The sequence below is a fragment of the Aquarana catesbeiana genome, linkage group LG07, assembly GCF_042186555.1.
Source record: "Aquarana catesbeiana isolate 2022-GZ linkage group LG07, ASM4218655v1, whole genome shotgun sequence".
In the NCBI taxonomy this organism is placed as follows: domain Eukaryota; kingdom Metazoa; phylum Chordata; class Amphibia; order Anura; family Ranidae; genus Aquarana; species Aquarana catesbeiana.
In genome coordinates this window covers 65,312,033-65,328,494 of record NC_133330.1, presented here as the reverse complement: position 1 = coordinate 65,328,494, position 16,462 = coordinate 65,312,033, and the positions used below count along the sequence as shown (strand labels likewise).

Genomic DNA, 16,462 nt, shown 5'->3' with positions numbered 1-16,462 from the left:
CTGGTGTCTTTATTCAACCTTACTAACTGTAACTATGTGACGTACAAGACGTACGATGAGCCGAGAAAAAGGAGGTTCAGTAGCCAATGCGGCTCCTTCTGTTTGATTCCGAGCATGAATGAACCTTTGTGCGACGGACTTGTGTACACACGATTGGACTTTCCGACAACAAAGTTTTGTTGGCGGAAAATTTGAGAACCTGCTAGCAAAAATTTGTCGGCGGAAGTTAGACAGCAAATGTTCGATGGAGCATACACACGGTCGGACTTTCCAACAACAAGCTCACATGGTTCGAATCCCAACCACGACACTACCTGCCTGGAGTTTGCATGTTCTCCCTGTGCCTGCGTGGGTTTCCTCCGGGTACTCCGAGTTCCTCCCACACTCCAAAGACATGCTGGTAGGTTAACTGGGTCCTGTCTAAATTGTCCCTAGTATGTATGAATGTGAGTTAGGGACCTTAGATTGTAAGCTCCTAGAGGGTAGGGACTGATGTGAATGTACAATGTATATGTAAAGCGCTGTGCAAATTGATGGTGTTATATAAGTACCTGAAATAAATAAATAAAAATAAAATGTAGGCTTGGTTTGAGAAGCATTCAGGGAGCAGCAAAGATGTGCCACAAATTCCAGTTTCTAATGCCAATGTGAACAGGGCCTTACTGTTATGTAACAATTATCTTATGTCTACAGACATCTTTGATTACCACTATGCAGATTTAAAGAGGAAGTAAAGCCTCTTAAAAAAAAAAATACACTCTTCAAGGCAAAGGCATAATGAGCTAGTATGCATAGCATACTAGCTCATTATGAATTACTTACCTGAGATCGAAGCCCCGGCATCGGTCCTCGTTCACCTCCTCCGACATGTTAGAAACGGCACGCTCAGTGCGCCTGCGCCCGATATCGGTGCCGCTATTCCTGCAAATATCTCCTAAACCTTTTAGGTTTGGGAGATATTTCTTGCACCTACAGGTAAGCCTTAATCTAGGCTTACCTGTAGGTTAAAGTGGTTGTAATGGGTTTACAACCACTTTAACTGTGATTGCTATGGAGTATAAGAGTGACTGCTGTCTGCAAGCTGTCAGGAAAGGCCAATATATACAATGCAATGAAGATAAACCTAAATCCCAACCACAATATTCAGTATCTCATCAGCTGTAATATAATCACATGTAAACATTTTACTGTTGTCACCTCTCTGTGGGTCAGTTCCTAGTAACAATTGCAGGATGAAATGTAATATCTAACTCTGGATGTCACTGAAGAATAACATCAATTATGTGACTTCCTTTTGTTGGGAGCCTTGCTTATATAAGTAGTGAGATAATTACACCACAATGTATAACTATAATATGGGACAATGTCACACATATCTAAAGATGATTATTGTGTCATTCTGGAACATAATGATTACCACTTTAACAATTACAATGTACAGCAATCGGTGATGAGCGGGCAGACAGCAGCTAGAGATATCTATAACATAAATCAAATGGACATTTAATGATACTGTATTTCAAAACAAAAGATGCTTATGCTACTTGGGGTACAGAATGAAGTTCAGTTCAATGTGAAATTCCCATAATACCAAAGCAGGAAAAGTTCACTCAAGATTCAATAAATAGGGAGCTAGATAAAACCAAAACTATTTTTTTAAGGAATTTAGCCAGGACTCAAAAATGCTCAGTAATTATGTTGATTTATTTATCACAATCTCACAATCACACAATCAATACCTGTATTTTGTAATGAAATACTTTATAAAAAGAAAAGAACTTAGGACAAATGTAAAATCTTCCAATTAGTTTAAGTGTATATGTTCATGTAAAAACCCAAACCTTTACTTGTATTTCACTAGTCATATTGCGAGGACTTTAGTCCTAATTTCCTGTAATCCATATTCACAATACATTTAAACAGCCCCGTTTTTAAATTAGGCCTGTGAAGACCTAACATTGACTACTAAAAGTAGTAGACTCATTTAAACCAAGCAGTTGGCCATTCAAGACAAAATATATAGACAAAACCTATTGCCTTCTACAGTATAAAGATACGCAATAGTGCTCTGCATTGCAGCATTCCAAAAAACAGGCCTGCATGCTGCAAATTGTTTGCATATTGTCCTGGGTAGACATATTTAAAGCCTAATGCCACATTTAAAGTGATTGTAAACCCTTACATATACCCACTGAACGGACTATCCTCAGGAGATACACAGAGATAAAACAAATCCTACATAATTTGTATCTATTTGAAGTTTTCTCTTCTCTACATTTGGACTAGCCCTGAATTTATAAGCTTGTCTTAGAGTTCAGAAAAAAGGGGGCGGAGAGCTGGAGTTACAATCTGCAGAGATCAGTGAGGGAGAGCTCTGAGAGCTGATTGGAGGAAAGAGACACGCCCCTGTTCACACAGCTCACAGGAACAGAGCTGAGGCTGTCAACCTGCTGGTGGTCCCTCACCTGTCAGCATTTTTCTCTTGGTGTCAGGAAAAATTGTCAGAAGTGATTCATGCAGATAGAAGAGGAATAAAGCAGCAGACACAAATGGCACTTAGGGGTTTATTTACTAAAGCTGGAGAGTACGAAATCAGGCTCACTTCTGCATAGAAACCAATCAGCTTATAATCTTGGCTTGTTCAAATAAGCTTTTGCTGGAACCTGGAAGCTGATTGGTTTTGGATGCAGAAATGAGTCTAATTTTGCACTCTCCAGCTTTAGTAAATGAACCCCTCAGTGCCTTTAATTGATTCAGTACACACTATAGAAAGATATGCTTTGTTCATATTTCATGTCTGAGGTTTACAACCATGTTAATGTCCCTTTAAACAGTTAATTAAACAAACTATCTACTGCACTAACAGGTGCGTTTGCTAGGCACGCTGTATTAACTGCATCGTGCCTAGCAAACGCACCTGTTAGTGCAGGTGCGTTTGCTAGGCACGCTGTATTAACTGTATGTAACCTCAGCAACATAAAGTATACAGTGCTGTGCCCTGGCAGTGGGATATGAAATCTGGCTCCCAGAACATAATAGAGTTGAGCTAAGCACTGCTCAGCTGTTTACTGGAAGCTTTGTATTCTATTAATGAAAACAAAGCTTCTGCTGATGTTGTGATGTCATCAGCTCACCTCTCCACCTGAGCCAATCAGAAAAAGCTTTGTATTCATTCATAGAATACAAAACTTCCTGTGAATGGCTAAGCAGTGCTCAGCCAGATTTTTTGTTTGTTCTGGGAGCGGGATGGGAAGTCCTTGTCCCACTGCCAGAGCATAGCTCTGCATAATGTATGTAGCTGAGGCTACATATAGTCCATATCGTGCGCCCAGCAAGTGCACCTATTTGTGCAGTAAATAGTTTGTTTGGGCCAGCTTGGCCCAAACTAACTTTTTAAAGGGACCTCAAACGTGGAGTTAGGCTTTATTTCTCCTAAATAGAAAGCTTTAATTTTTTGACAAAAAAGATAGGAAGCTTCAAAAACACAGTGTAAAACATGTCAAAATAGAGAAACAGAGAGGGGATAGAGAAAGACAGGGACACAACACCCACTGTAGTTATGGCAGTGTCATATTTTATGCTCTCAAAGTAGGTGGAGAAGGTGTTTTGGCAACTTGTGGTTCAAGTACAAGTTGGGCTTCTTTCAAGAGTAAGGAAGGTTTTCTACAGAAACACTATAGCCTTGGAAAAGAAACGAAGGCCAACATTTTAGTTTCTGCAATGTTTATTTTATTTTCTAACGATTAGTGGGGCCAAATCGACGCACGCTTTTGACCAAAGTGACAAGAAAAGGAGAAGATCCAAGAGAAGGATGGAAATTGTTTTTTTAATGTACAAAATTCTGTGAATGTGTTTTTTGATCAGGAAAAATTGTATATATTGTAATGAAACTTGTTTGAGACATCTAGAATTCTTGAATTTCCCTTCAAAATAAAAAATTAAGACAATGTAACTAGCTTTGGGTGAAATATATATGGAAACACAACCAGCATAAAGCTAGGTTCACCTGTAAGCGGGTGCAGGACTGCATGTTACTTTTCCCACAGGTACAACAGCCCATGCAAATTAATATGTTTCTGTGCCTGTGTAAACGCGGCTGCAGGAAAACTGGAATAGCATGGATCTAGCCTAAAACTTAAAATCACCAAATACATTTATTACCTTCAACTGAATGTTGTAGTTATGTTTTAAGTCACATCTTCTTTCACCTAAAAAGAAGTTTTAAAAATGTGCTTATCACTGGAATGGGATCTGTCTGTTAACAAAACTCACAAATGTGACATTTGAGCCCCCATGCTACACAGTCATCAATGACGGAAACAGACATAGGTGGTTTTGGTGTACACCTGATTATGAGACAGTAGAATCTGGAAGCTGTTTCAAGGAAACAAAACATAGCAAATCTGAGAAACTGAATTTGAGTGGACTAAAGGAGCACATGTTCACATCTACAACTTGTACGATTTTGTCCTTTAGTCAAAGAAACTCATTTTAATGATCTAAAAAACTAATAACCTAAGTTGTGGGATCTGTGCCCAGATATTGCAAACAAAACACAAATGACTAGTCTCCTGTATTGTCCATAGTCTCCATGCAGTTGATATTTTAACTTTCAAAAGATTTTTTTTTTTTTTTTTTTTATAGTAGAGCAGAAAAATAAACCACTAAACCACTAAAATAAAATGTAGTAACCTAAAGTTAAAGTGGTAGGATTGTAACTTAAACGTATCAAAGAATGTATTATCTTGGTAATATCATTTACATATAGGCAGGCCTAGTACACTAGTGAAGTAGCAGAATATTAGGTAGGATATTGGTAATGACTGCTGGACAATGAACTTCTGGTATGCGAGATTTATTCCATTCTTCTAGCCAGCAAGAATGGACACTTCTGACCCGACTAATGTCTACACGCCAAGAAGTGCCCGATACAGACAATTCAGTGTACATATATCTTCCATCACATTACGTCACAAGCGAACAGACAATACATTTCCGTTATAAGACATTCTAACCTTTTAACCCTTTTAAACAGTCAACCTACTCTTATGGGTGCAAAGCAGTTTAGCAAAGCAAATTCCTTTTGTACTCTTGCAAAGTTTGCAGGTTCTTGCTTTTGCGGTTTCCTTATCATTTTTGCAAATCAGCTTGACATTCTCTTAGCTATAGGAAAGTGTGCATCAGTGTGCTAAACACAGGTGTCTGTGTTAAGGGGGGTGAAAGGGTGAATTCAGTGTCTTACCCACAGCCTGTAACAAATTTTACAGATCTCATAATATGTTCTTAGCATAGTATATAGGAATGGCTCCTTAGCTGAAATTCTAAATCAGTCTTACTACACACATAACCATGGCCATATAACCTAATCCCCATTCCTACTTCACTAGTACATACCAAAAGTTACGCCAAAAATAACCTTACTAGCACTTGCGACCCAAAATCACATAAAAGAAAAAAATAAAAGAACCAGCACAGTAGATGAAAAAAAGCAGGGAAAAAGAAAGAGGAGTCAAGAGGAAAGAGAGATCTTTGAATGGAAAGGGAGACGTAAGAGTCCAGGGCTTACTACGCATGCACCAATGGTGCGTTGCCACAAGAGGAAATCTGTGCCAACTGGGCATGCGCCAAAGACGCCTCAGTGCACCAACTCGCACCTGCGCAGAAGACTTGATGGAAAAAGGCAGGAAAATGCCCAGGAGGCGCACAGGAAGTGACCTCAAACTTCCCTATATAAGCCCAGCCCAGGCACTGCCAAATTGCTGGACTCTCTTTAGTCCCCCCTTGTTCCAGTGCTAGTGTGTGATCTGTCTGAACTTGTTGTGACCTGGAAACCTATCTGACTACTCTTGATTGCTGCTTGCCATTGACCTCAGATTTGTACCATTCTACTTCTTTGCCCCTTTTGTACTCAGCTGCCAGATTGGAACTGACCCCGGCTTGGATCTCGACCATTCTTCTTCTGATTAGCGCTTTTATACTTCGTTGCCCAACTGGACTTGACCTCGGCTCGGATCTCTGACTAAGGCTTGCACGGTGCTCCGCACCCCTGGCACCCATGCCACTCAGTGTCCACCAAGTCTCTGTTTCCATCTCCAGAGGCTTCAAGGACCCGAGGTGCAAGGGAGGCCTCCCCACTACTTCGGTCTCCCATCAGGTACGTGGCCCTCCTGACAGGAGATCTAGGTTAATTGAGGGGGTTAGGCAAGGGAAGAGGAGTCCGGGGACCTTACTACATTAGTAGTCTGAGAGAGAGGAATATGGATATATGTTGCCCAAGGTTTCCAAGTACATTCAAAGAGAGACTGACGGTCATTAATAATACTTCCAACTTTTTCATGAATCATAATCCACAATACTTTATGCTTCAACCTTCTAAAGGACAGTGAGGGTGTCTTCCATGCTTTAGCTATAATGGTCTTAGCAGCTAATAAAACAAGTACACCAGGCGCTTTAGTGCATGAGGCCACCCAGGTGGGAGATCATTAAGCAGCGCTAAACTGGGCTGTTGGTAAATAGACCACCCAGTCAACTTCTGGAGCATGGAAAATACCCTATTCCAAAAATACCTAAGCTGAGGACATTCCCACCATTTATGCAACATAGAACCTCTTAGTTTGCAATTTCGGAAACATTCTGCGGGAGTCGTAGCATACATCCTGGCCTCGGTGAGCAGGGACCAAGTACCATCTGGTCAGAACTTTAAGTTCAGATGACCAGGAATCCATATCAACCTCGGCATTAAGGTCCCTTTCCCAACACAGCATGTATTGCTGTTTCTGAACCGGGGTGAGCAGTGACTTATACACCATAGAAATACCACCTCTTGTACCCTGGTCATTAGTACACCATTGTTCATAATCTGTCATTGAGGGGGGTTCTCCAGAGGGCCAGATAGATCGTAAAAAGTGAGATATTTAAAAAAAAAATGAATTTCTCAGAAGAGGGCATCTCTGAGACCGAACGGCAATGAGATAGGGTGAATGGCCCATGGTGTGTGAAAAAGTGACCAATGCGGTACAGACCTTTGTCCACCATTTAAATGCCCTAATATCTATACCCGTAGGAAAATCGGGATTATGAAATATGTGTGCCAATGGGGTATATTTGTGCAGTTGATAATTTACTGATTGACTTACCACATCTGTAGGTCCTCGGGTACAGCTTTCTCTTCGGCAAGCAGCACAGTACTGACATCACTTAATCTCGCACTAAATCTCCCTCCAAATATTGTGAAACTAGCAGTTGTAGGCAGCAGTATCTTATATTCACAGTGCAGATATACAGCTGTGAGGCTCAAGACACAGGAATGTCTAGGCAGATGAAATAAACTAGTTTTCAGGATGAACTCAAGTCAAGAGTACTGCTTATACGCAACTAACATTTTGAGGTGTTCTTTGTAAAAAAAGCAAAGTTTCACTTTTTTATTTCAGATCCACTTAAATATTGGGGACATTGTACATCAGTGGGTTTTACTGATGTACAGAACCCAAAGAGCTATAAGCATTAATTTTCAAGAATATCATGATATAATAATCAAACCTGGAGATGTTGGGAGTTATCCAGTATGTTATCATCCCTCCGACGACCATCATCTCCCATTTGAGTGTTTTTTTTCTTCTCTATTTGCTGATTGTGCTTCAAATTGGCCACTTTCTTATTCTGGTCCTTCATAAGCCTAAGAAAAAGAGGAAAACATTAGACTAACAGTAGGTAGAAAGAAAAGTCTCATCATTTTTGTTAATCTGTGTTAATAAAGACAACTGGATTTTGACTTAATGTGGATATGTTTTGGGCAACATGGACATGTTTCTGATTACATCAACCCAGGGCCAGATGTCAGCACAGTTTACACAGATTTAACCTTCAATGGATGAGGCTACCATGGCAAGTACTGATGCTCACAAACCATGCTGCTCACTTCCAATAACTTGTGATTAGATTCCAGATCTTCCACCTAGTCTGCCAGTACCACCCAGTTCAATCCTTGTTGGGGCTGCCCTTGCTAGACCTATGTATTTTAACGGGTGGAATAGTGTATACTGTACTTACAGTCTTCTGACTATGCCTCTGTGCACCTAAAACTAAACTGCTAGCAGAGTAGAATGGCTGACTAGTCTTCTGGGGGTCAGTTTTAGGGGTACTGATGCAGAGTGTACAAACAATCTCTTTTGGTTTTTCTGCTCCAACCACAACCTCAGTTGTGGTTTAAGCATGCAGCAGGTAAACATGTTGTCTCTTGGTATCGCAATTTGTTGTGTATCAAGCTGTATAGCTCATGCTGGCCTGTGTCCACAGCCAAAAGTTCTCCCTACCATTGGCACATGAGCCTCAGAACTGGACCACTGGGAGATGGAAAAAGGTGCCCTGGTCTGATGAATTATGATTTATTTTACTTCATGCGGATGGCCGAGTGTGTGAGCATTGCTTACTTGGAAAAGAGATGGCACGGAGGTGCAGTATAGAAGGCAGTGTGACGCTTTCGGCAATGTTCTATTGGGAAACTGTGGATTCTGCTATTCATGTGGATGACACTTGACACATATCACCTATGTAAACATTGTTGCTGACCAAGTACACCCCTTGATGGAAACACTATTCCCTGATGGTAGTGGCCTTTTTCAGCAGGATAATGTGCTCTGGCACACTGCAAAATGGTTCAAGAATGATTTGGGGAACACAACAATGAGTTCAAGTTGTTGACTTTGCCTCCAAATTCCCCCCCCCCCCACCCCCCAGATCTCAATCTAATTAAGCATCTGTGAGACGTGCTGAAAAAAACAAACTGGATTCATGTAGACCCAACCTTGCAACTTGCAAGGATCTGCTACTAATAGCTCGGTACCAGATTAATATTATTATTATTTTACAGGATTTATATAGTGCCAACAGTTTACATAGCGCTTTACAACTTGAGGGTAGACAGTACAAATACAATACACTTTAATACAGTAGGAATCAGAGGGCCCTGCTCCTTAGAGCTTACAATCTAAGTGGGAAGTTCAAGAGATACAAGAGTTAATAACTGTGGGGCGATGTGCTGATTGAGAAGATAAATGTACAGTTGTTAGGTGGGGGCCAGATAGGCTTCTCTGAAGAGATGAGTTTTCAGGGATCGTCTGAAAGTGGATAAAGTAGGAGAAAATTGGACAGATTGGGGTAGAGAATTCCAGGGGATGGGAGAGGTTCTGGAGAAGTCCTGAAGGTGAGCATGGGATGAGGTTACAAGGGAGTTTGAGAGTAGGAGGTCTTTGGAGGAGCGAAGAGAAAGATTAGGTTGGTAGTTTGAGACTAGGTTATTAATGTAGCTGAGGGCCAGGTTGTGGATGGCTTTGGAAGTTATAGTTAATATCTTGAATTTAATTCGTTGGCTAAGTGGCAGCCAATGGAGGGATTGGCAGAGGGGTATAGCAGACGCACGCTGAGCGGTTTGTGAGGTGGATGAGCCTGGCAGCAGCATTCATGATGGACTGAAGTGGGGATAGCCTATTTAGAGGTAAGCCAATGAGGAGGTAGTTGCATTAGTCGAGGCGGGAGATGACCAGGGTCACAGATACTACAGTGTACCTTCAAAGGTCCATGCCCAGACGGGTCACAGCTGTTTTGGCAGCAAAAGGGGTTGTTTAGGCATCAAAAGAGGGACCTATATGTGTTTTGGTACTGATACAATTTATTAAATATATTTTTTTTTTAAGTCACAACTTTAGTATTACAGAATTGCTACAAAGCGCCCCATTATCATTGACCAATAATGTATTCTTTCTAAAAAAAATAATAATAATAATTTAATCATTTGTAGCATAACATTCTTTAAAAATAAGGGGCATGAACAATACATGACTAGTAAGATAATGTTTTCAGCTTACACATTGACATTTGATTAGAAATATACACAGAGGAGAACGCAGCATAAAGGGATTTCAGACACATAATAGACGCCATTATAGTCCTATCTGATTTTAAGCTTCAGCATACAAGTTGCTGGTGAAAATGACCATTCCTCTCAAACTTTTAAGAGAGTGGAAGCAAAGTGTAAACATTTAGCTGCAGTGAAAATATACATGTGGTTTTAAAGAGAGAAGCAGCCTGCCCATTAGAGGTGCTGCAATCCCAAGTCCAAATCAGTTTATTTAGCAGTTCAATTTGTGGCCAACATTCCTGGTGCCACTGCTGAAATAAGAGACTTTTGGGGTGTCTTTCACTGAGCATGGTTGCTCATCATTTAATGGAAACATTCCACTCTCCTATGAGTTAGTGTTCACTTAGTGTTAGTGTTCGTTGAACGAAAAAAAAAAAGGAAAAGAATTTCCCAGCAAAATAATTTTGGTGTCTGAATAAAGATGTCAGCTGTATATTGACCTCAAAGTTACCTTCTGTTTCGTCTCATATTCCATCTGATAATCTAAAGTGCATTTGCCCCTTTGTAACAATCAAAATGCTGCAAAGACCAAAGCTAGAAAAGAGTCAACAGTGTGAGTCTTTTCCAACCATTAAAGCATATCTAAAATCTTTAAAATCTCGCTGAAGCTTTTACATGTCATTTCAAAAGTTTGTAATCCTTTTAAATCTGTAAGTTTCATTACAATAATAGCCAGTGATGCTCCCATGAATGTACTTGTTAAGGCACTTCCTGGTGGCAATGCTCTGTCCCTGTCTTCTAACCGTGCTCCTGTGTTGCTCCTGTCACATGTGACCATGGCGGAGACGATAAATGGCCATGCCAAGACACATTTATCAGGCATAGTCTATCAATGTTATTTTCAGAAAGGCAGTCCAGAGCAATGATGCATATGGAGTCAATACTAGAGTGAGTGCATGTAGGCAGGAAGTTGCTTAAAGTGGTTGGAAAACAGGTGAAAACAGTACTATATCAAGCACAGCAATTGGCAATAATGCATAGAACTTTATTAGCAAACTAAATGTTACCCAGATAAGGTCTTCTACTTTAAACCCTAGCTCCCCAGGCCAGTTCTGACTTTTTTCTTATACGTGTAAAAATTTGCATTTTTTGCTAGAAAATTACTTTAAACCCCCAAACATTATATATATCTTTATTTTAAGCAGAGGCTCTGAAGAATAAAATGGTGATTTTTTTTTTTTTTTATGTTGCAGGATATTTGTGCAGTGATTTATGCAAATTTATAGGAAAAAATACACTTTAATAAATGCTAGTGCATACAAAAAAATATAATACCTATTTTTTGGAAAAATATATAAAATGATGTTGTGCCGAGTAAATAGATACCTAACATGTAATGTATTAAAATTGCTCACACCCATGGAATGCTGATAAACTATGGTACATTAAATTATCCACAAGTGACACTTTAAAAGCCTTTACAGGTTACCAGTCTAAAGTTACACAGGAGGTCTGGTGCTAGAGTTATTGCTCAGGTGTGATCACCTTTTGCATATGCGTGCAGAACCTATGTTTGTATTTACATTTGCACATGAGCACAGGGAGACGGGGGATTTTTACAGTTTTTTATTTTTTTATTGTGTATTTATAAAAAATGTTTTATACTGTCCCTTTAATTTTTTTAATCCATTTTATTGCTATAACAAGTGATGAACAACATCCCTTGTGATAGCATGGGCCATGACAGGTCCTCTTTATGGCGAGATCTGGGGTCTATTAGACCCTAGATTTCTCCTTTACACTCCCACACCAAGTTGGATTTGATCGGCTGCTTTCCTAGCTGTTAATGGCTAATAAACAAAAGACCAAAACCAAGAGTGGCAAAATCCTTGTCACTTCCAGTTTTGTATAGCATAGAGACGATCAGAGATTGCTCCAACGTTTTACTAAAAAAGTTCATCGCTGGAGCTAAAGAATAATATATATGGATGATGACTGTAGGTGCAGCCATTATCCAGATATCAGCACCAATTCCCAAGGACGCACATATGCATACGTTGGTCGGGAAGTTGTTAAAGGGGAACTGATTTTTTTCTTTTGCTCTGGAGGTGTAATTTTGATCCATGCTTCACTACTTAGAAAAGCATTATTTAAACAAGAATGTGTGTGCGTGTTAGGTATCCAAAACCTGATGTGTGCAGGCTTGTTCCAAGTCAGTAACCCACCAAGAAAGGATCAGGATGGAAGCCCTGGATAATGTGGCTTAATAAAAAATAAAAATAACAGGTCAGCATTAGCCAATATTTCTCCCCTGCCAGGTGTCTTTTAATAGGGTTTACTATATCCCCAAAAAGAAGCCTAAATCTTCCTGCTGCAAATTGATGGGGATCTTCCAACATGGAAGTTTTACCAAGTGTTTAAAGGAGAAGTATAGCCAAAGCTTGTTTGGCTATACTTCTCCTGTGGAGCTCTGCACTCCTGTGACCCGTTTTCAGCTGACAGTGGGCTGAAGCCCGCTGACAGGTAACGTCGCAGAGCTGGTCCGAAGTTGGGATCCGCCCACATGCCTGGACCGACACTCGGCTCTACCCCTCAGCTAGCCGCTGAGAGCCTAAACCAGCCATTACTGCCCCCTCCACAGCCCAGCGCTCCAGTGGGGGGGGGGGGTCATCAGATCGACGCTGCATTCACCTAGGTAAGTATGATTCTGCAAAAAAAGTATTTTCTATTAAGCAGAGCTGTTATCCAATTACAAGGCTATCACCACTTTGTGCTGGTTGAATTTCTTTGCTCAACAGAGAAAGAACATAAATCTTTAAACTAGTCAGCAGTGATGTCACAAGTATGGTAGAATCTCTCATAGTTTTACTTTTTATCTCAAAAGAAGCAACATAATAACATGTTTGTCATTTCAGGGGGACAGGGGTGTGCATTAAAATGTATTGTACTGGATCAATCTGGATTTTTTATTATGGAACAGTAGTCATTTTTTATTTCTGGAAATTGGTGTTACTGTTTTAGGTTGGTCATGCGCTAGTAGAATTTTGTTCAAAATTTTTAGTTTTGAGAAAGTTTATTTGATTTTCTAATCTTTATTGGGGTCAAATCAACATTAGTTTTTAATCACAGCGGCAAGAAAATGTGACGGAGCAGAATGGGATTTTTTTTCCAAGCAAATTTCTAACAATATATTTTGGTGGTGAAAAGTCTATTTATTTCAAAATCGAAGCTTAAAAGCAAAATAGAATTCTGAAGTACTTTCAAACGACATTCATCAAGTTATCGAATGTACTAATCTAATCCCATACTTGATTTAAATGATGTGTTACTTTAGAATGGAGCAACCACAAAATTGTCTGAAATACTGTATATCTGAAGCTTAAAGTGGTTCTAAATGCTTAAAGGTTTTCTTTCACCTTAATGCATTCTCTGAATTAAGGTAAAAAACCTTTTTTGATCAACCTCCCCCTTATACTTATCTGAGCCCAATCTGAATACAGCACTGTACCCAAGAGCAGCAGCTCTCTCCGCTCCTCACAGGACAGAGAGGCAGCAGCGGGAGCCATTAGGATTGCACAAGCCCCTTGGTCTGGGGGCACTCGCCGAAGAGGAGGAGCCAGGAGCGCCATTGTACAGAACAGGTACAGTAAGTATGACATGTTGATTATTAAAAACAAAAAAAAAACAAAAAAAGGTTTAGAATTACTTTAACTCCAGGTCAAAAAGCTAAATAGTTCAAATAGAATTGTTATGCTGTTGTACCTGTTTAAAAAATGATAATGTTGCCTTTGTTGTGATCCAATTACCTTGCCAGGCAGTGGAGCTAACCTCTATGCAGTCAACCATTTAGCTAACCAATATAGCCTGGTTTAGGACCTTCTCAAGCCTATGACTGGATAATGAGGAGCCAGTAGAATATTGAGTAAGTGATTCATGTGTTCTTTCCTGATACAAGCATGTTTGTGTAAAGCAACTGGACCCCATGTTTCTCTCTCTCCCACTTTAAGTGCTGCTGTACTGAGAATTACAGGAAACTGATATCAAGACATCTGTGATATAGCAATCAGCAGAAAAGGCAAGGCTCCTACATGCATAGAAAACATACATGATCACTGTGATGTGTTCTTGGGGGAACAGTTGACAAGGTACCGTAAGTTAGAATAAATGTCCTAATTGCCACCATTTCCTCCTGCAATATGTGGTGGTGCAGCCAGTGTAATTCTTCTGTTCTGTCCTCCCATCTCCATAGCTTCAAACTACATGAATGAAGCAGTTGAGCGTATTACCAAAGGGAACTGCTGCTTGAAGCAACAACTTGCTTGTTCCGAACCTGAGGGTATTAGGATTTTGCATGCACATTTGACCGCCCTTACATGTCTATGGAAAGCCTAAATCCTAGTTTATGTGGCACTTGTTCGGCAGCACCTTTTGTATAACTAATAAGCGTACTTATTTTGAATATATATTTCTGTAAAAATAATTATAATAGTTATTTTACTAAACTGAATTTCAAGATAAAACATATCTGCAAAATGAAATGTTGATATGAAACCTATTTGATATTCATAAACATAATTTAGGTTAAAACTGCATCCTGAAGGCCTATGGTTCCCCCCTCCTCCATGAATTTCGCATTGCTTTTACAGAATGTAAAGTTAGGTACACATTGACAGTTTTTTTTTTTTGTGCAACCAAGAGAAAAAAAAACTGACAGCTCCAGTCGGAGCTCTGTACTAAAAATGCAAATTTAGTTTAGCGATTTCCCTCGCTGAGCTCTTTTGCTCTAACAAGGGGGCGACCCCCCTGCCAGAACACTCCGGTCAGCGCTCTCTGCCACTGGTCGGCCGCTGGTTTTCCAGCATGCATGTTCAAACAGCATGCTTCTGTCCTACGGACTGAAATACACATGGGCCAAATGTTGGCCTTTTTTTTTTTTTTTTAACCAGCCGTTGTCTCCCGACATTCGACACGTGTGTACCAGGCTTAACACATCCTGCGAATAGGGAAGGGGCGGATAGATGACATAATCCTCTCCCTATTCCTAGAAATGTTACATTCTGTGAAAACTGTTTTTGCAAGGACTTTTGTTAATAGAGGAGAGGGGGAGCAAGAGGACACCCCCAACCTTATTTTCAATGTACTGGATGTTAGACCTGAAGCTATTAACACATGCAGCTACAAATGCAAAACTGTGAAGAAGACAGGGCATCAGTGGAAAGTGGAACAGAAACCACCAGCCTGCAGGATGTGACACATAGGGATTGATTTACTAAACACAAATAGTCTGTGCACTTTTGCACTCTGCAAGTGCAGTTGCTCCAGAGCTTAGTAAATGAGGTAAAGCTACACTACCCAATCATGTGCAAGGAAAATAAATTAAAAAAACAGCATTTTTGCTTGCACGTGATTGGATGATGGAAGTCAGCAGTGCTTCTGCTCATTTACTAAGTCCTGGAGCAACTGCACTTTGCAAGGTGCACAGTCTATTTGCCTTTAGTAAATCAACCCCATAGTTCATTACAGGTGAGTTATGTGACTGCAGCTGCAGTAAATAGAATAAAAAAATACTAATAATAACAACTAAACCTCAACTTTCAAAAAAATTTGAAAAAGTACACTTTATTAATGCATCATTTTTAATTATTAAAATAACACCTTGATCTAAAATTTTAAGAAGAAATCTGTTGTCTAGCCATAAGGGACAGTTTTGGAGGAGACTAGGAAAAGGCCAGAAATAGGCGACGCATGTCCCATTATTAACAGGGCTGTTCATATGACAAAGGGCCTGCGCTACATCAACATTACATCATCAGTGAGCAGTCTCCTTTTAAAAGACTCGGAACTGGGTGATTTCTTGTGATGTGTCAAATGAAAGAATATGCAATCATCATAGCACATACTTGAAGAAAGAAGCATTTAAAAGCCCAGCACCATAGAACTCCCATCTGTCTAATTTATCTATTGCATTGGCGGATAATTTCAGCTGAATACGGAATAGGAAAGACTGTTTATTTTACTTGATTAGAGTGTTTGTCTTCTGCTGCTGGGGTCTGTTTTTCCTCCAATATTCTGCCTTTTATCTCTATTTATTTTTCTCCGAGGACCTCTTGCCGCTGCCGGCCTTTGTCAAGAATACGGCTGATGTGTAGGTACACAGAAAGATGGAACAACTACAGCGCCATAACTTGGCCTGTATGTGGTGCCTGATGTATACCTAAAGTTTATTTTCACATTTGTCTTCAAATGTATTGAAAATCATATGAGAAATTTGATTCCCGCTGGAGAATTTTAGTTACATTGTCTGCGTTCTTTTAAATTATAAATGTAAATGACAGCCGTTGCAAAGAGGACTCATTAAGACGTAGCAGATATAAAGTTGTGCGTGTTGAATAGGGAATAGCAGGTATTTCTCTTTGTATATTTGGAAAGTGTCAATTTTAAGTTTAACTTCCTTCTGGTATGCATGCTACCATGGCAATACAAGCAGCGAAGATTATAAATTCAAAGGCTTGAGATTTGTTTCTCAATCTGGGAGCTTTCACATTAAAGAAGTTGTAAAGGCAGAAGGTTTTTTTTTTTTTTATCTTAATGCATTCTATGCATTAA

The 16,462-nt window shown here is 39.8% G+C and overlaps 1 protein-coding gene across 11 annotated transcripts in view; it reads right to left on the bottom strand.

Annotated features, from left to right (window-relative positions):
- The window catches only part of ERC2 (ELKS/RAB6-interacting/CAST family member 2), a 1,404,232-nt gene that overhangs the window by 798,738 nt on the left and 589,032 nt on the right, over window positions 1-16,462 (bottom strand). For all 11 annotated transcript variants that reach the window (XM_073592266.1, XM_073592270.1, XM_073592273.1 and 8 more), the window contains one exon: window positions 7,540-7,675. In XM_073592266.1, the coding sequence (XP_073448367.1) occupies window positions 7,540-7,675 (136 nt within the window). The remainder of the gene's footprint in view (window positions 1-7,539; window positions 7,676-16,462) is intronic.